This window comes from Daphnia pulex, chromosome 8 (assembly GCF_021134715.1).
Source record: "Daphnia pulex isolate KAP4 chromosome 8, ASM2113471v1".
Lineage (NCBI taxonomy): Eukaryota > Metazoa > Arthropoda > Branchiopoda > Diplostraca > Daphniidae > Daphnia > Daphnia pulex.
Window position 1 is genome coordinate 12,261,338 of NC_060024.1, and position 20,027 is coordinate 12,281,364.

Consider the following 20,027-nt stretch of genomic DNA (forward strand, 5'->3'; position numbering starts at 1 on the left):
TGCGTGCACTGCACACACATCACCGAGAAGCAAAAGAGCAAGTTCTTCTTTCTCTACTTTACGCTTTTTACGACGCTGCCATGTTAGATAAGGCCGGACAACAAAAGGCGGGATTGCCGTAACTTGGCTTAATCAATGATGGAAGCCCGGGCGAAAGGGAAAAATAAGAAAAAAATACCACACAAGAAAAAAAAGGAAGGGTTTCTCTCTCTCTCTGTGATGTACATATTCAAAAAGGCGATTGAGTAGAAGAAGAACTGGAGGGGGGGAATGTGCTGCACGCACAGGATGATGATGGGAGGGTCTAGCGGGTCCCGTCTCTCTCTCTCTCTCCTATAAATTATTACGTACAGCACAAAAGCGAAAAAAAAACGAACGTTCGTTCGTTCGTTCGTTCCCTTCCATTCTCATCATCGTGTCTACTATGCAGAGAGAGGCCCATGGCGCGCGCAAGAAAGAGAAGAAAAAATATGATAATTTATAAATAAACCGGAGCCTCTCTCTCTCTCTCTCTGCCATCATGTGCCGCTCTCTCTCTCTCTATGTGATGTCTATTGTCTTTTTTCTTCTTCTTCTTCTTTCCTAGCGCACGGAATGAGCATTTTCTTCTTTTGCATATTAGCCCCGACCAAAAAAAGGAAGAAGAAAAAAAAAGGGCGGAGCGTCTAATAAGAAAAGATGGATATAAAAAAGGTCAGAAAGAAGAAGAAGAAGAAAAAAATTAAATTGATGATGAGACTTGTGTGGCGCTGCGGGCGCGACTTTTTTTCTTCGCTTTTCTCTCTGAAACAACCGTAAATCAGGACCGTGTTTTTCTTTCTTCTGTACGAAAAAAAAGAAGTCGAAAATTAGGAGAGAGAAAAAGGCCCTGCTGCTGCTGCTGCAGCGGTGCGGTTGGCCCCATACGCACACAACCCGTCGTGAGCCGGAGCGGGTCTGCTGGAATAAGGGCGTCGTATAACGTCGCGACGTGTAGGCTTTCAACGCTAATTGCCTATATATAACTGGCGGTGCTGGATGCAGTTGATATACAAGAGAATTGGAGGCGACATCTTATATTATATATCTAATCTAAGCGAGCTAGCTTGCTGCTTGCTCCCGACTGCTGTTGTTGTTGCTGCCATCGCCTAACCACTTTTTGTTTCGGGGGCTCTCTCTCCTGCTGTTGCTGTTTTTTCTTTTGATTTCGATTCCCCGTTTTTTTTAAATTTTTTATTCATTCTGAGAGAAATAACCTTGTACACTTGGCGCTAGTTTTAAAAATAGTTTTACCCAGTTTGAGCCGCATTTTTTCTTTTTTTCCAACCGTGTGTGTGTGTGTAGATCATCAGGGGAATATCAAGTCTAATGGCGGTGGAAGGCCAGGCCAACACGGCGTGCGAAACAGCTCACGGGGGGGAGCCAATCAACGCCATGCAGGGCCTCCTAGCCCAGAGGAGATGGCGTATTCATGTATATAATATACTGTAGATGATGATTAGGTCTATTTTTCTTTCCCTTCTCCACTTTTCTCTCCGTTTTTTTTTCTTTTTTTTTATTCCTTCCATCTCTTTTTCCTTTCGTGTCTGACAACACTTTTGTTCTTCGCGTTATGTGTCTCTCTCCAACCGACCAACCCCCTTACAGCACACACACACACACAACTGAAAGGATCTTTTTTTAAAACGACCGCGTACGGTCCCTTTACTTCTTCTTTTTCCATCTGCTTTTCTTCTCTTCTTCTGACGGGGGCCATGGCCTTAAAAATGTTTTGGCGTTTGCGTGGGGCCTCATTTTCTTTCTTGTTCGTGAGCGAACGAGCCGAGTGCACGACGACCGAGGTCATTTTCTACTCCGACGAGAGTTTTTCTTTTTCTTTTTTTTTTTCGAACGCTGACGGACAGAGTGGAATGTCGACAGATAATACAACGCAGACGGGGCTAGAAAAGAGTCGAAAAAAAAAATACTCATCTCCGTTTTTTTTTTCTTCTTTTTTCTGTGTTTAGTTATTACGCAGCTCTCTGACTCGTGACAGGCACAGCTAACAAACACAGAGGGGACCCCCAGACGGGCAAGGGAAAAAGAAGGGCTCGCCAGAGATTCGTCCCGTCCTCAGAGCCAATGAGAAAGCTAGGCTTGAACACGAGAGAGAAAATTGGAAGTACACACACTGTACACACACAAGACTCTTGCGCTGTTGTTGTATTACCCCCTGGTAGCACCAAAAGTGCATCTCCTATTTTTTCCACAAGAAAAGTTTTTTTTTTCTCTCAAAAGAGAAAAGAAATGTGTGTTGTGTTGTACAAGAAAAGAAATAAGAGAGAGAGAAGCAGCTCTTTTCTTTTCTAATACAAACCCCCATGAGAACTGTCGAAGTTTCTGGGGCAGAAAGAAAAGGGGGAGAGAAAATGGCGGCGCATCCATCCACTTCTTCTTCTTCCGCAATGGAAGAAGCGCCCACAGTGGAGAGGGGATGTGTGTGTGCTCTCTGGCCCCCTGGTTGTAGTTATATAACGGCGCCCAACATTTTCCATTCCCAAGCCAACCACATGGGGCGGAGTAGAGAGAGGAGGAAGGAAGAAGAAAAGGAGCGCAAATTGGATCGGGGTCCGTCGGGGGGGAAGCGCTGATCAAGTCGAGCGAAGAAGAAAAAAAAGTCAAAAGAATAAAAACAGGCAAGAGAGCTGTGCAGAGATGAAACGAAACCGTCTGGAAAAGACAAGAAATGTGGGCTGAGTTGGAGCAGCTTGGCTGTTGAGAAAATGAGAAGCGGACGCTCACGTTTCCTTCTTCCATCGGCCGCCCTCTGCACGGAGCCGACATTACATTTATTTCCTTTCTTATTTTATCTCTTTCTTCCTTCTTCCGTTTTTCTTTTTTATTTATTTAAAGAATGTTTTCTTCTTCTTTTCTTTTTCGTTTGGGAAGGATCAAGAAAAATAGAGAAAATCTTCTTTTTTTTGGTTGAGTTTCGTTTCGCTTCCTACTTCTTCTTTTTCTTCTTTTTCTTCTTGGCCGTGGCTGATGATCGGCCCGTGCCCCTCCACCGCGTCTCATTTTATTTGCCTTTTGATAGCCCCATTTACAAGGACTGACGAACGCCGTTCGAGAGACTTTTAAGGGTGATTTCGTCAGCGTTAACCTGTACACCACCACCACCACGGCACCACCACCACCACCACCATCGACGTATTTTTCTAATATTACGTGTTCTTCCCCCGCGCTTGAGAAAAAGATCGACCCCCCTCACAAGACCCTATGCGCCCGCCCGCTAAAAAAGAAAAAGAAAAAAGTAGTTCGTAAATCATCGACTGGCACTTAAATTGACGCCTGTTTTTTTTTTCTTCTTTTTCTTCCAGAATAAGCAAAAAAAAACAGAAAGAAAATGAAACAAAAAAAACAGCACAGTAGCTCCGGCTGTATATAGGGTTTAAAGGGTCGTGTCTGTCTGGGTTTGAGTTCAGCCGATTCCAGAGAAGAAAAAACTACCACCGCCAAGAGATCCTTTTAATTTCTTTTTTTTTTGAAAAACGTGAAAGAAGAGAAGAGAGAAAAATGGCTGAGTTCTTTTTTTTGGTCGGGTGGAAGGGAGTTGGGGCTCGCGCCGGCGTTATTATTATATAACTCTATATTGATGATGATTGCGGGAATAACACGGAAAACACACGGCTGGCGATTCTCTTTTGGTCACTTTTAAAAAACACAGGGAGAAGAAGAAGAAGAAGAAGTAGCAGCTCCTCTTGTAAATATTTTTTTTCTTATTTTAACAGCGTAGGGCGGAATAAGGCGAGAGAGCGCAGAGTCCATTTTTTTCACAGTGTCGGCGTCGAGCGAGCCGAGTTTTATACAATTTTAACGAGGCTCTATAAGCGCGTAAACTTGTACAAAAACAAAACATCGAATTACACCTATTCGGATCAGTTTTATTGCAGTTTGCGCACATTAAAATGAAAAAGCCACAATGGGTCTATATTCCCCCTCCACTTCTTCTTCTTATATACTTGTACACTACTAGTGTTAGTAGTCGTAGTAGTAGTCATCATCGTCTTTAGTTCCCCGGATATAGCACTAATAGTGCGGCCCCATATAAACAGGTGCGTCACGTTTATCTGTGTATATATATATATATACGTATATATTCTTTCTTTTTTTGTTACTTATTCTTCTACAGCGGCCGGCCAGGCTGCACCGTGTATAGGCTCCTCTCTCTCTCTCTCTCATCCGCAGTCACAAACACATAAGAAGTCATCATCGTATTTATATAGCAGCCCATTATCATTCCTTTGAGTTTGAATTCCAATCGAACAGTTATTTTTTTCTTCTTCTTCTTTCCTTTTCTACAACTACTTACTATTTTATTTTATTATTTTTTACAACCAGAACATAATAATAGTCCGACTCTATAAAGTATTATATAGGCCTATATCACATCGGGCGACATCCTATATATTTAATGGGATGATAACATTGTAAAAAAAAAAGTGTGTAAGGGGGGAAAGAAGAAGAAGAAATTTTTTATTTTTTTATTTCTTCATCATACAATGAATTGACTACTACTATGACTATTACGATTATACTACTAGCGTTAAGGGTGTGCTATCTTTTTTCTGTTGTTTTCTGGGTAGGAAAGAATGAAACGTGTCTTTTGCCTAGTTCCGAAAATCAAAGCAGGGAAACCCCTCCCAACTCCCGATCGAAAATGATGAAAGGTATTCTGCGCCCGGTATTTAGTGAGTTAGTTGAAATCAAATTGTTTTATTTTCATTGCCCGAATTATAGGCCTGTATAAATGCGCGCTGCAAACAAGAGCACGCGCGCCTTTCGTGAGAAGATTAACGATCACTCGTTTTCTATTTCTTCCCTTAAGTTTATTTCTTTTCGCGTTTTGTTGTGTTTTTGAGGAGTTGGGTGGTGGCCGGGCAAAGTAATTTTGTTTGTTTTTTTGTCCCTGTCCGGCTATAAGAAAAAAAGAAAAAGAAAAAAGGGAAGAAGAAATCACTTTGTGTCGTGTCAACTTGAAATGCCTTGACTTTTGTGAGTTGTTTTCTTCTTCTTCTTCTTCTCCTCTTTTGACGATGCATTAAACGCCGGCTATTATGCACATCTAATACCGACTATAACTAACGTAACGATTTTTTTAAAACTCGACGACCACGTCATCACCTACCGGATTTCTACCGGCCAAATGGTTCGTGCGATCCAGGCCTAACTCCTAACCGTTTTCGTCTTCTTTAGGCCTAAACATTTTTAGCTTTAGGCCTAGATCTTCTCTTTGACTTAACTTGAAATTGACTCAACTTCAAACTGAAATGTTGTTTAGACACAATGGACGGAACGAAATGCTTGGGTCTAACTACGCAGTATAGTGAGTGCACGTACTACACACACACAATGTCAGGCATTATCTAACTGTACATTACCATGTCTAGTAGAAAATGGCTGCAGTGCAGGCCCCGGCCATTATAACCCGTTAGGTTTTTTTTTTTTTCTTTTTACAAACGCACCGCATCATCAAGAAGAAATTTTTTGGGGTTTTTTTCTTTTTCTTATTTTCGCAGGTGCTCCAGCGACGCCGAGACGAAACGAAACATTCCACGACGTCAGAGTCAATGGCGGAGGCCTTGTCCGTGTCCTGTGGCACGAAAAGAAGAAGGAGGATTTGATTAGTCTTATATGATTATGATTAAGAATGCGATACGAGCGAAAGAGGAGAGAGAGGCTCGGGAGGTTCGTTATCGCCCGTCTGATCAACTCTCCCGCCTTGATTCGCGTGCCGAGCCGCGAATCTTCTCTTTTTTTTCTTCTTAACAAGACGCGCCACGGCTAAAGGCTCTTCTTCTTCTTCTTTGTGTGTCTGTGATGATGATGGGCTGAATGTGTTTCGATCCGATCATGGACACACAAAATGCCGAGAAGAAGAAAAAAAAGTCTCATCACGATGACGATGGCTGGCGCGCAGGTTCTTCGATGATGGAGTATAATTGGTCATTCTTCTTTAATCGAGCTCGTCTCTTTTTTCTTTTTTTTTTTCTTCTTTTTGGTGTGCATCTACATGATGGCCCTGCGTGTGTGAGTTAACTATAGAGCGCGTTATACACACTCACCATGTATTTTTTTTTTTTCATCTTTTTTTATTTATTTTTACGATCGACCGTGCGCCCAGCGGAAAGGAACGACAGCAAATCACCATTGGCGCACCTTCTTCTTCTTCTTTCATTTTCTCCTCTTTCCTATTTATATTCCAAGTAGGTAGTGGTTGGTACACCATCTGGGAATTTCGATCATTGGTGAAAAAAGAAAAAGGAAACAAAAATAGGGTCCGATAATTATTGGGTGTGCTCCTATGTAGTTTTTTTGTTTTTCGCTTTTACCAGACGGAAATTTTGTTTTCTTTTTTCGTTGTCGCCGGTCTAAAAAAAAGTTTTTTTTTGTGTGTGTTTGCGTACGTAACGTACGTAGTATTATAGTGATACGTTGTGGTTGTTGTTGCGTCCCTCCCTTGCTCGTCTCTGGATATAAAGTTAATAACTTACAACTAGTCAAGTTGGTTGCTTGTTGTTGTTGTTGTTGTTTATATATTAGAAGAGAGAAAAGAGCTTGGGAGAGAGATAGCTGAAAGGGGTATGAAACGCGGTGGCCTGTGCTGCGCGTATGTGTTTGATTGGTCGATAGGCAAGGTCTTTCTCATTCTCTTTCCCAAGGTCCGTCCAATGTTGTTGTTGTTGTGTACTGGGTGGGGCCCCCTTCTCCTTATTTTCTCCTTCGAATAAATGACGTGACGCCAGTGCTCGGACCAGTGCATCTAGTTCCCAATTTGACCGCTAGCCACCAACGTGGCAGCACCAGTCGGAGCCACTCGATATTTAAATTACGAGACTTGGAAAATTTGTTGTTTTTTAGAAAGAAAATTTAATTCTCATATTTTGTTTCTCAAATGGAAGGGGGGGGGGATTTTGGGTCTGTGTGAAAGGCCTGCGACTGGCTCTCATCATCACGATGGATGTGGTGCATGTTACGCGATACTTGAGAGCCCCTCGCTGCGTTTCGCGTTCAAACTCGTCGAATGTGAAGCGAAGAAAAACAAAAAATAGGAAGGAAAAAGAAAAAAAACCCGGTCGGCGTTGGGGGGGAATTTTCGGCGTCGTCGGCGTCGATACGATGGGAAAAGAAATAACGCGCTGCGTCGGTGTGGTAGACGTTTGAAGCCGAAGGAGAACACAAAACAACGGAAAAGAGGAATTATGTGTATCTCTCTTTTTTTTTCTCTCTCTCTCTCTGCAACGACGAATGAGAATATGATTACAACCATTTTGAGCCTAATATAACTGAAGTTTAATGCCCAGAAATGTATTGTTGTTGCACGATGAAGAGAGCGAGGCGAAAACGAAAATAAGCAGGTTTATTATATCTTATGTCTTTGATGATGTATACGTGGAATTTCGGTGAGAGGAAGGAAGGAAGAAGTAGAAGTTAAAGAGGCCTTGGATTTTGTTATTTTTCTTTCTTTTTTTTTCTCTTTCATTCTTTTTCGGTTGCGCTTAAAAGCTCCCGAGTGGAGCCACCGAAACTTTTATTTCTGATATTATAAAAAAATATATATATAAGAATAACACCAGCCGTCCAGGAAATAGTAGATCTTGGCGTTAGACACTGCCCGTATAGCCCAAGTGTCTAATATCACATGGCAGCACTAAATAACGTCCACACTCAACTCTGTAACTCTCATGGCTCCAAGGTGAAATTGTAACGGTTGTGTTCAGCCGAGGTTGAAACGAAAACAACCGAGCCCTCCCGAAAAGAATTTCAACATTATCTTCTTTTTTTTTGTTATTATTTTTAAATCAAACGGAATGGGCCAAGTATCTTCCTTTTTTTTCCAATGGGAAAACTTAGAGTGTCTTGTGTTTGTTATAATTTTGCCTGGTTTTCTTATGCATAACTCACCCGGTGTTACGCAAATGAAGTTGGTCAACAACAACAGCAACAAAAAACGACGTTCCTCCAAGAAATTGGGCCATTAATGAGGCATTTAATTTGTGTCGTAATGTCTCAAGTTTCTCTCGAGTCGATTCCGAACACGTACTAAACTTATACTATTAGAACACTACCCACTAAAAGCGAATACACACACCGGTTTACTGACTGGGTTAGGAGAAGGCCGATGTGTGGGTTAAAAAGGTGTTCTTTTTATTTTTTTAAGTTGTCATTAACTTTCATTGGCTCTTAATTTTTTTTGTAGGCTCTTTTTGATTTGATTCTGACACTCATCTTTAATTCTTCGCCTTTTAATAGCGCATCCTGGTGTAGACGAATAAGGGGGGGGAGGGCGGAACTTAGTCGAGGTGGGCGGGGCTCTCGCCCGAGCCTTAGTCATCGATTATCGCTGGGCCACTTTATTTTTCGATCGATAGTTGAAAGTGAAAAGTGGGCGGAGAGCCATTCACTTTTTACGAGCGGCATTTTCAAATTTTGTATGGAGTGACAAATTCGACCGCCAGATGCCTCCCACGTTGTCTAGACTGAAGCGCCAGTGGAAAAATAGCGACGAGCGCTCCAACTGTGTCCTAGCTGCATCCATGATGGCGGCTTTAGCGTCGTTGCCAGATTTGGTCGTGTGTCGCTTTTCCCCCTTTTTCTTTTTATTTCTCCCCATTTTTATTATTTTCTTCCTTTTTTTCCCTTTTTTTATGATGTGGTGGCGCCGCATCATCGGCGGCCATTGTTGTCTCGCCCCTCTCCTCCGCCCCCTCTCTACCCTATCCCCCCCTCCCTAGTCCCTACCCTATTGCATCCATCCCATCGCGGATGGATGTGTGGCGCTTTCGGCATCTGCGCCGTGCGTTCCGGGGGGAGGAGTAATGTCCTTACGGGGGCCGGAGTCGAGTGGGAGAGAGGACGGCTGGTGGGTGGCGCTCAAGAGTCTCTACCTGTCCCACCATTGGCTTGTCTTATTTACCAGGGCAGAGACGGCCTGGCCCTCTGTGAGCTGGCCCCCTTGCGGTCCGTCTCGTTTCTCCTCTCTCTCTCTGACTGACTGACTGTGTCTGCTCTGGGCTTCTTTTCTTCTTCCCCCGGCTGGCACCCCCCACTAACGCCGACTGCACACACACACAGCGACTAGTGCCCATACAAACGCTATACGCCGCGCACGGACACACATCCGCCCGTGGAATCGACCGTGGTAATCTAACGAGTGTTATAGACGTGCATCTATATACACCGTCGCCGACCGCCGACGCAACACGCCGCAACCCAACGCTACGCCGCCGCAACGCGAAGCGAAAAGTAAGACATTTCTTTCCAAAAAATCCATCCCGCCGGAATATTTTTCCGGAATTTAAAAAACAAAAAAGTTTTAAATCCTCCCGAGAAATTATTCGAGTTGAAATTTGTTCTTAAAAACCAAAAAATCACAGCCATTTTAGGAGGGAGAAGTGTCGAAACAAAAGAAAATAGGAGCTACTACTAGTTAGGAGCCGAAGTTTTTAACCAAATAACCAGAAAATTTTGGCAATCAGTTCGTTATGTGATTTGTGATTTGGTGCTTGGTGCAAATGTTTCAGGCCTGGATTAATTCAAGTGTCGAAAGCCGTCGGTATACATCGTCTAGGCCTAGACCGAGAAACGACACGCAACTTTCGCTCCTCGCAGGGTCCAATTGAGTTGGTTTTTCCCCTTGAGACTTTTTTTTTTGTTCTCGTTTGAGAAGTTTGGCCGCTGCTGCGTTCAGCGCCATCTTGCCCGTCTTTTTTGTTGTTTCTTGTGTGTCTCCATGGTCGAGCGTCGGCTGTTTTCAGTCAGCCCTCCGACTCTTGTCACGGTGTGTCCCGCGTGCATCTTGCTGTGTGCCATTTTGTTTGTTGTGAGTGGGAACATCGCAAGACAAGAGGTTCCTCATTTCGAAATTATCTTATTCTCTCCGAATTCAAATTCCACAAATGATTTCGTAGCCCATTTTTTAATTTTTGAAGTTTATAGGCCTACAATTTGATTTGCCAATTGACTAATTTCTTTTCGTTTGATTTCGATTGAATTATTCAGGTAGCGCAAGAAGGAAACGAAAAAAAACCCAAACAACAAACCCAGTGCGATTTGGAATTCCAGTTTGTTTCGATTGTTTCGACGGAAATCTCTTTGATCGTTCGCCCGAGTTGTTTTGTTTTTTTCCATTTTAATTCGAGTTGTTGTCTCTCTGTCGTTGGGGGTGCTGGTGGTGATTGCTTCGTCGGTTATTTCGGCTGCTGGATTCATCCGTTTGCCAAAAGAAAAGAAGAAGAAAAAGTTGTTGTTGTTGTTCCGCCGGAAGTTGTTGGTTTGTTCACATTTGAAACCATTCAACAGTTTTGGTCGTGGGCGCATCGTGTCCACCGCCAACCCAATCAGCTACAAAAATTGATCCGACGGCCATCATGAGTTCGAAATTTCTGGACAGCATGCTGACCAAATATCAAGCGGAGGCGGCCGGAGCGGCCGCCGTTGCCGCCGGAGGTTCCAGCTACTCTTCGCAACACGCCCGGATGTACCCGTACGTTTCGGCCATGGGTCAGAGCGGCTTTCCCGGAGGCGTGGCCGGCTATTCGAACGCGTTGGCTAATGCGGCCGAATCGGCGGCGGCGGCCACAGCGGCGGCGGCCCAGGCCGACAAGCAGTGCCGATACACGGGCAGCGCGGCGGCGGCGGCTTCGATGGCCGAAGCCATGGTCAACTACTCGCTGGGGGCGGCCCACCAGAACGGCGTGGCCGGAGCGGCAGCGGCCAGTATGGCCCAAGCGGCCGCCGCCAATTTCTACCAGCAGGCGGCCAGCGCGGGAGGTGCGGCGGCGGCTGCGGCCGCAGCGGCCGCCGGTGTCGATCCCAACAACCCGCTCTCGGCTTGCTCTCAAGGCGGACCACCGACTGGACTAGGCGCCCTGGCCGGCGTTCATTCCGGCGGCGGACCAGACATTCCACGCTACCCATGGATGTCCATCACCGGTGACTCTTTTTTCCTTTTCAATTAATTTTTGTTTCCTTCTTCTTCTTCTTCTCATCTTGTTCGACCGAATCCGCCGCAGAAATGGAATTGATGTGGTCAAATGCCGCTCATCCTCATTGCCCCCCTTCTCCTTATTAATTTGGACGCCCTTTGAACCCCCCGCAGTGTCTCTCTTCTTGTTGCTGGATAGAAAAAAGAAAAAAAGAAGTTTGAAACCTTTTTTCTCTCTTTTTATCCAATGTCCATCTCTTTCTCCTTTTACCGGAGGTGATGAGGACGACAGCTGTCGACGGGTCGCGCTTATACACATTGCGCATTACATTACATCCATTCCCATTGCTAGTGACGTAACGGCTTGTATGAATGTTGTTCAGTATCTACACCTGCGCAACGGGCGCAAAAATGAAATCTCCCATTGGCATTCCGAATGGGCGCACGGTGATTTCTTTTCAAAGGCCCGGCCTAAAAATAAAAACACCAATCCCTGTCGGCCTAGCCCAATGCAATGGCTGTCAAAAGCCGCCGCTTTGGCTACTAGTCCTTGCCTATTATTCTTTCAAGTTTAAATTCTTTTATTTTACAAAAAATCGGATTTCTCTTTTTTCTATTTTCTTTTTGCGCAATAACAATTTAGAAAACACGAGAGACAAGCGTAGCCGACGTCAGCGACGCAATTGACTTTGTTGTTGTCTTCATTCCTTTTGTTTCTTCTGTTTCTTTTTCTTCGTTTTCTTGTTGGTAATAAGATTGTCTTATCTAATACCTGTTTTTGTTGTTTTGCTTCTATTCTCGTTTACTATTTCTGCGCTGCGCTGGTTTCCCATATGCGACCGGAATGGATGGATCAGGTTCTTTCGCCTCTCACGACGGTTTCTCACACGCTGGAATCTGCTCAGGTAGGAAGATAAACCATTTTTCACTTCAAGTTTTGTCGTCTTTTTTTTTGTGTGTTGTTGTTGTTGTCCCGTTTTGGTGGGGGTCTGCCCTTTTCAAGTCGACGACTACGACGTCGTCGTCATTATGCGCGCCATTTCCCACCATTCAAACTGATGGATATAGGTATCGACTCTACGGCACCATTTTTTCTTTTCCCCGTTTCCTCGCCAGTCTCTGAAGAACTACACACACTCAGTTTGGGAGAGATGATGATGATGATGATGATGATGATGGCGTGTGTGTAAGCTCTTTTGCTTGTCTTTCAGGGTCCAGACAACGACCCACTTATTGCGGCTGCCCGCCATCCGTTAGACTTCTACTAGCAATTTTCGGATGTTTGTTTTTTTCTGATTTTGGATTTGTCGATCGGGAAAAAAATGACCAGATTCCTATACGACGCTCGCCACTTGTATTGACGTAAACAGCCAGGGCTTGTGCGATCCGACATTTTTTGTTCCTCTTTGGCTGACTCCCCTCTCCCGATCCATTGAGAGAAGGATGGATGGATCTCTATTGCGCTTTTGTATGAGAAATGTGTCGGATGGAATAAGGGATCAGAGAAAAGAAAGATGGCGGAGCTGGGTCGCTGGGAGGGAGGAGCTGTGAGTAACGCAGAGAAACGAACGTTATAACAGCCACAAAAAAAAGGGGGAAGAAGAAGAAGAAGAAAAAAAAAACGCTCCGGCCAACCAACAAAATGGCGCCGAGCCACGCATTCCAAAAAGGCTTGGCCTATCGACCCGTCTCTCTCTTCTCTTCTTTTCTCTTCTTTTTGTGTGTGTGTGTGTGTGTGCTCTCTGCTCTTTTCGTGGGCTCACGAAACACACAGCACGCACTGTCATGGCCGCCACCCTTTTGCATCCCTTGTACCTCTCTCCTTTTGTTGCTCGGCTGCACTGCTGCGCAGCGTCTCACTGCCGGCCATAAAGAGGAGGCCGTGTTTTTAATGGCCTACACACACACATGTACACTAGACGCTAGAGACATGTCGAGGATGAAAAAAAAAGAAGAATGCCAAGAGTTTCTTTCCTTTTTCTTCTTGCCATCCTTCGTCTCAATTCTGACTGGTTAGTTGAATCTTTCCAGATGTAAAATAGCCAAACTCGGCCGTTTTTTTTTTTTTTCACCAATTGTATACGTCCGTATCGCTATCGTGGAATTGTGTAATAGACGTGTTGAATCCAACGGGTGGGGGAAAAGGAGAAGAAAAAATCAAGTAGTCAAGTCGAGAAAAGAGCTGGAACGAGGTACAAGAATGAGCTAGAGAGAGAAGTACAGGGGGGGGAGAGCGCTGGAGGGCTAGCAATTTATATATATTATAAGAAGAGACGAGGGGCATTCACAGCGACCAACAATAGCCTGCATAATTATCATGGCTCAATCATGCCGCGCCAAGAGAGCGAGACACAGCCAGGAGTTTAAGGTGCCTTTTAAAGAGTCTCTTATACTTGTAGCCACACGAAAATGAAGTCGAATAAGAAAGAAGAAGAAAAAAAAAAGAAAAATGGTGAACTTAAACTTCTCTTTTGCCGTGTTGTAATCTCTGAAATTGATGAGAAGGAAAAAAGAAAAAAAAGGTTCACCAGCTCTTTTTTCTTTTTTTCTTTTGGGTCTGTTGTTGTTGGTTGGTCGAGGATCAACAACCCCCCCAACCTCGAAGGAGAAGAAGAAGAAGAAAATTAGAAAATGTTCTGGGTGGTGGTGGTGGTGGTGTAGAGGAACTTGTTATCTCGACGTGAAGGAAAACAGTTGATTGGATCTTTGGAAAAGAAAAAAAATAGTCGAGACTAGTCACGTTTTGGGCCAACCCATTTCGGTTGTTGGGACCCAGTGACCGTACGGCGTAGGCCTTAAAGTTATTATTATCTCTGTATTATCTGTATTTATCGGAAATATCGGTTAATATTGATGTAGTGAACGTGGTTTCGCTTCATTCGTTTCTTTTATTGTATTTCGTTTCTTTTTTTGGGGTTTTTGTATTTTCCCATCTCTTTCCCGTTGGATGATGGCACGTGTGGGCGTCTCAAGTTTGTTGTTTTGTCACGGGAAAATTGTCGTCTGCAGAGAGAGAAACATAACGATTCGTAACGGCGAAGAGAAAAATCCCGGGCTCAGATAAAAAAATTAAAAAAATCGGTTTCCCTTATCCGCTTGGTCAAAGGAGAAATTGAGACCAGAAAATTAAACGAAGAATTTATTTGTTTTTATTATATTTTTTTTTCTTCTTTGTAAAAATGTAAAGGAAAGTCTCTGGTTTATAATTTTAGTTTCATTGAGTGTGTGTGTGTGTAGAACTGGGCCGGGGAAGCCCTTTTTTAAACACACACACATGGAAAATTGTTTGTTTACATAATCCCCGTCGAAAAATATAAAAGTTGATGGCGATCTATTTTCGTAGCGCTAAAAGAAGAAGAAGGAGGAAGGAAGGAAGGAACCAAAATGGCGCCTCATCTTTTTAAGATCGGGATGAAAGCACCTCGTCTTTATTTTTGTGGGTTTCTCGGTCTCGTGTGTCTGTGTGTGTTTGCGCAGGTCGTATAATGCCCACCTTGGAACGGCCGCGTAAATACCTTTAAAAAGTAAAAAAAGAAAAATGGAAGAGAGAGAGGCGACTCTCAAAGAAGAAGAAAATACTCGGATAAAATTGGAATTTATTGATATAGTTCGTCGTCTATATAAACCCGGAGCCCCCTCCCCTTTTATAAGTACCAGCTAGGAAGGAAAAAAAAGATGATCAATCATAAAAAAGAGCGAAAAAACGTTTTCATTTTTTTAAAAGGCGATTATGACCAGAAAGGGTCCAGCAGACACTCGAATGTTGTCAGATTCAGCGGCTCTTCTTTTTCATCGTGAGTTGTGTGTGTGTGTTCTTGATGGCGTGGAGCTCGTCCAGGTTCAATCATTTGAAGCGCCTCTCGGCGTCGTAAAAGACGATATCCCAAAGGATGGACACCACCACTTTTTAAAAAGTACGACGAAAAAAAGAAGAAATTCAACAAAACAGTTCATTTGAAAATAAACAATTGAAAGTCCAGTAAAATAAAAACGAGATGGAAAGAGAGAACAAAAAAAAAAGGTATTCCCCCGTACTACTCCGGTTGCTGCTTTTTATACTCATGACCGCCGTGAAAATTGCGCGGACTCTTTTTTTTTTCTCCTCTTTTTTAAAAGGTCGTTTGAGTCGTCTGTTTGCGTTTAGACGGTATACACACACACATATAGCGTCGAGTAATAATATCAAAATCGCTACGAGCTGCTTCTTCTTCTACGGCCGTTGCGCCCGAAAGGGCAAATGTGTGTACGCACACACATCTTATCGTATTTGTTATTATTATATAAGAAAGAAAGAAGGAGGACTATTATAGCTAGGGCTTATGTGACGACGTGTTTTCCTCCTCCTCCCCATTGCTGAATGTTTGTATGTATGTGTGTGTTTCTCCCATCGAGAGAGAAAGAGAGTGAAGAAAAAAAAGAAGAAGTATACGGCCGCCTGTTACTGGCCTAAAGAGGCCATCAGGCCCCGTTTTTGATGGCTACTTGATTCTTCACCGGCCCCCATACCTGATGTCCGCCATATACACGAAATGGGAGCCCGTTTCGTATTTTTCTTTCCTCTTTTTTCTGTGTTGTTTCCGTCGTACAGAGAAAAGAAAGAAAAAACTTTCGACTCTTGTCGCAGCTCGTATAATATATACCACGCCACCCCCAATCTTTTAGTAGTGGTAATAATAAGCTGGAACGACGCAAACAACACACACACACAACCTGGGTCTATGTGTGTGTGTTGTATATGTCGGGTTCAAGGGCCGTGTGTGTGCTGTACACATCTAATAGTATCGGACTCGTGTGTGCTGTGTGTGTATAGATTGCTCATCGTTATTGTTACACGCACGAAAAGCGAATCGAAAGTGCCATTACTATATCATGTTTCTAGTTCAGCAGTTTGTCCCGGGCTTAATCTTGACAATGTTTTTTCGTTTTTTTGTTGTTGTTGCAGAGAAATAAAAAAAGGTTAACTTTATTCCTTCATTGGGCTAATGGCTCGCGCTGTGTGCATTCCTTAAAAAATGTTATGAATTGAAACAAAGTAAAAAAATTCAACGCCCACCGATCGAATTAATTTTGGTAAATAGTTTTGCATTTGTGGGTCCCGGCTCTGCCCGGTCTGGTCGCCCCTCCGGAAATGAAGATGGGGGAGTTATCGCCAGTTGAATAGACGTAATAATCATCCGAAGAAATGAAGAGAGAATAAGGAAGAATGGCCAGACGAGCTGTTGGAATGGCTTTTAGCTGCAATTGGTTGTTTTTTTGTATGTGGCCTTGCGTCTTCTTCTTCTTCTTCGGGCTGTTGCAGTTGGCTATAAACATGCATTTCCGTGTAACAAATGCGTGGCAGCGCTTGACAGGACGTAATTTTCTTGGCTCTTCCCTCCCCCGTGTTATTCCTCCTACCCACCTTATCTCCCCCCTTTTCTTCTTCTTCTTCCTTCTTTTCTTTTTCCCGTTTTTCTCACTAAGAATCCCACGGGCTATGCAAGTCTAGAAAAAGAAAAACGTAACATTTATCCGCGCAACAGACACCGAAAAGGAGCCCCACTCTCTGATATCCCATGCACACACACACACACACACACACATAGATATAATAAGATGGGAAAAAAAGAATAGTACAGGAGCTCCTGACTTTGCGGCTATATATTCCTTATATAACTAATGTTCTTTTCTTTTTCGGGTTGGTGGTTATTCGTTCGTTTTTTTTCTTTTTCTCTTCGGGAAGTTTTGTGGATAGGAGACAGGCCCCCCCTCCATTGCTTTTGGGTTTCTTACACACAAGAAATATAGCGATAGACGGTAACGGGTTGGGCGCTGTGTCTGTGTGTCTATGCCGTGCATTTATTTCTTAATTAACAACTGTATTATATATCTAAGAGAGAGAGAGGCTTTTCTATACCGAGTATTTTTTTTTTCTTTTGAAAGGAAGAAGGGGGTGGCGCTTCTCTCTCTCCGTTTTCCAAATTTCACACGTCAGGAGAAGCACTTGTCTGGCGATGGAGGTTGAAAATTGTGTGGTAGAAGAAGTTGTTACTAAATAAAGAGAGTCGGCGGTTCGTTCATATTGGAGAAGGCCGCTTGGAGAAGAAGAAGAAATGAAAAAAGAGGTCGCTCGGTCGTTTTTCATAAAGTCAATTCCAATTTTCTGAAAGGCAAAAGGAAAAAGGTGACGGCCCAATCGGTGGGCCTCACATTTTCAAGGATTTATACACGAATAAGAAAAAATGGGATTTTTTCTTTTCTTTGAAAGTTACATAGTAGGGCGAGGTCTCTCACACACACACACACACACACACCTGGGAATATCTCCTGGACACACGTAAACCTGAACGAACTAGAAATTTTTTTAAAAAAAGGAGAACAAATTTTCTACTTGGCATACGGAATTAGATCGATGGCTGTTCTGGTCCCGTTTTTTCGGGGGCTACTTATATATCGACGGAAAAGATTTTTTTTTTTCTTTTAAAGGGATAACCAGCACGCGCCCTTAAGACATGCGTAACCGCCCCTGAACGCAGGGGACATCAACCGGGGCAGATGTTTCGGTCCGAAGAAAATAATTTTGGTATTTTTTTTTTTTTTTCGAAATTCCGTCCGTCCGTCGCCATGTGAGGCGAAACTGTTGAGGAGGGAAAGAAAAAGAAAAAAAAAACGAGCCGATGATAATGGGAAAAGTCGTAAATCTGTCGGTTGCGGTTCCGATCCGATCGGGAGAAGAAAAGAAAGAAAAAAAGGCCTGGAGCCAATCAGATCTCTAGGAATCTTCTTCTTTGGAATAGAAGGAAGTAGAAGAAGAAGAAGAAGACGAAGAAGAGGCGGAGAGGGGTTAGACTCGTGAGCCACCTTGCCCGTAAAAACTGTAGGTAATAAATCACGCCGAGGTTTTTCTTCTTCTTCTATCTCAAAAAAATCCCGAAGAAGGAAAGAAAAAAGAAACTGGCTGGAACAACTCCCTCGGCGGTCATGCAGTAGAGTAGTAGAGCTCTCTCACACACTTTGGCTGCTGTAGCCCAAAGTTTTTTCTTCTTCTTCTTCTTGTTCTCTCGTCTCTGATGCTGCCATAAGAGGAGGGAGGGAGGGTTGGCAGGCGGAGAAAAAGGAGGAGGAGGGAGGTAGGGAGGGATATATATTATTATTATATAAGATAGTATATAGTGTACATGTATCTCTATATAGAAGTAGTACCTTTGGCGCGCAGCGTTTGATATAAACTAGCGGGGGCCAATGTTCTTTTCCTCATGTTTATGTGACGTGAAGAATCGGGAGGTTGTGAAGCAGGAGGCGGACGAATAGAAACAGCAGAACCTCTTCTTCTTCTCTTTTCTCTTTTATTTTATTTTATTTTATTTTTTTTTCAAAAGAAGAAGAAGAAAAAGAAGAAAACAGGATAACCTATGTATCTGGCGACCATCTTATTTCGTTTCAGCTTCACTCCCCTTATTCGTTCGTTCATTTCTTTTTCTATTCGAGAGAAGAAGAAGAAGAAGAAAAGCTGGGCCCCATTGAAGAGTAAAAGAGAGAGAGAGATGAAATGAAATGAAATAAAAAAAAGATGATCATCTCTCACGATTCAAACTGTTCAACATTTCGGGGGCCTATGCGATGATGATGGCCGTCGTTTTCGACCGTTCCGCCAGACACACACAAACACACACAGCACTCGCCAGTACACTTAGGACAAAACGGACGACGACCATAGAGTAGTAGTAGTAGTAGATAGACCCGGCCGCCCGCCCGCCCTCCCGTCCATAACGCGTAACAGTCTAGTAGAGCGCCCATAAGAACAATAACATCAAGTCGACAACAGCCAAAATGGCCGACACACACACACACACAAAACGGAAACTTGGACGGCTACTTCCTGCTGCCACTTGTCGTCTCGGAAAAACATTTCCCCCTCCTTTTTTATTTTTTAATTATTTATTACGGAATGGGTTTTGTTGTTATTGTTTTTTTTTTGTTTGCTTTTATTTTTAGCTGTGACGCTCATTATCATCTGGCACTCTCTGCGACAATGCCGTTTAAAAATAAAAAAAGTTGTTTTCAACCAAATTTAGAAACAAAACAAAAAACAACCAGTCTAGTGAAAGTCTTAACATGTTGGCTAAGAGCCCGATGGCTCCTTTGTTTGATTCGCCGTGATCGTTTGGACAAGTCTCGTAACTTTTCCCCCCGATGTTCCGCGCTCGGAATTTTCGCCCGTACCAGCGACGAATTGACTTTTAGGAGAAAGAAAGAAAGAAAAAACAAACGACAATCTCTTCATTTCTCTCGTTCGAAAGAGACAATTGCGTGTGTGTGTCTCTCCGGGAGTAGCAGTTACACGCTCTAAGCAAATGACACAGTTTTTCTCTCTCTCTTAGAGTCGAGTGGTGCACGTCAATATATTTTCGTGTCTTGTGTATATATATGACACGGCGGGAGTGTTATTGCCTTGAAGTTTTGAACAAGAAGTTGAAGAAGAAATTCTCCTTTCACACTTTTTTGGTTGGTCTCGGCACTCACTGTGTGCTGGCCGTTCGTCCTTCTTCTATCCAATATGGCCGTGTGCTGCTCGCCTCTGTAGCTCAAGGAGCTCCGGGGCACCCAACCGCATTGAAGATTGCTTTTTTCTTCTTCTTCTTCTTCTTTCTATTCGTTTTTTTTTTTTTCTTTTTTCCCGACGTCCTTCCTTTTCTTATTCTTTTTCTCTCATTTTCCAACGTTTCGTACTCGGGGTCCGCCTGGCCCGCCCGCCAGTTTCATCTGCTTTATGTGACAGGGCCGGCTCTACGTAGAGAGAGAGTCTAGTCTAGTCTTACAAGAGAAAAGAAGGGGAAGAAGAAAGAGGAGGAGCCTAAACTAAATAGAACTGGGCCCACGCGCGCACACACGCTCCAACTCCCGCAAAGGGAGAAAAACAAAAAATGTAATATCGGGATTCACCCTCTTCTTTTTTTTTTGGGGGCTCCATGGAGAATTATGGCGATCAATATGATTTCGCCCGTCCTTTTTTCTCTTTTTGGTCTCCCCCAACAACAACTCGCGTCCCGACATTGGCCCCATCTCTTTTTATTTATTTTTTTCGCCCCCCTGAATTGTGTTA

At 43.5% G+C, this 20,027-nt stretch overlaps 1 protein-coding gene across 7 annotated transcripts in view; it reads left to right on the top strand.

The window, feature by feature from the left end:
- The window catches only part of LOC124199975 (homeobox protein abdominal-A homolog), a 78,166-nt gene that overhangs the window by 42,570 nt on the left and 15,569 nt on the right, over positions 1-20,027 (top strand). For 2 of the 7 annotated variants that reach the window (XM_046596052.1, XM_046596053.1), the window contains exons 4-5: positions 10,021-10,953; positions 11,770-11,850. In XM_046596052.1, coding sequence (XP_046452008.1) covers positions 10,389-10,953; positions 11,770-11,850 — 646 coding nt within the window. In that variant the 5' untranslated portion in view covers positions 10,021-10,388. Of the gene's footprint in view, positions 1-6,927; positions 9,265-9,433; positions 9,869-10,020; positions 10,954-11,769; positions 11,851-20,027 lie in introns of those variants that run through there. The other 5 variants (XM_046596054.1, XM_046596058.1, XM_046596055.1 and 2 more) reach the window with 5 other exon arrangements.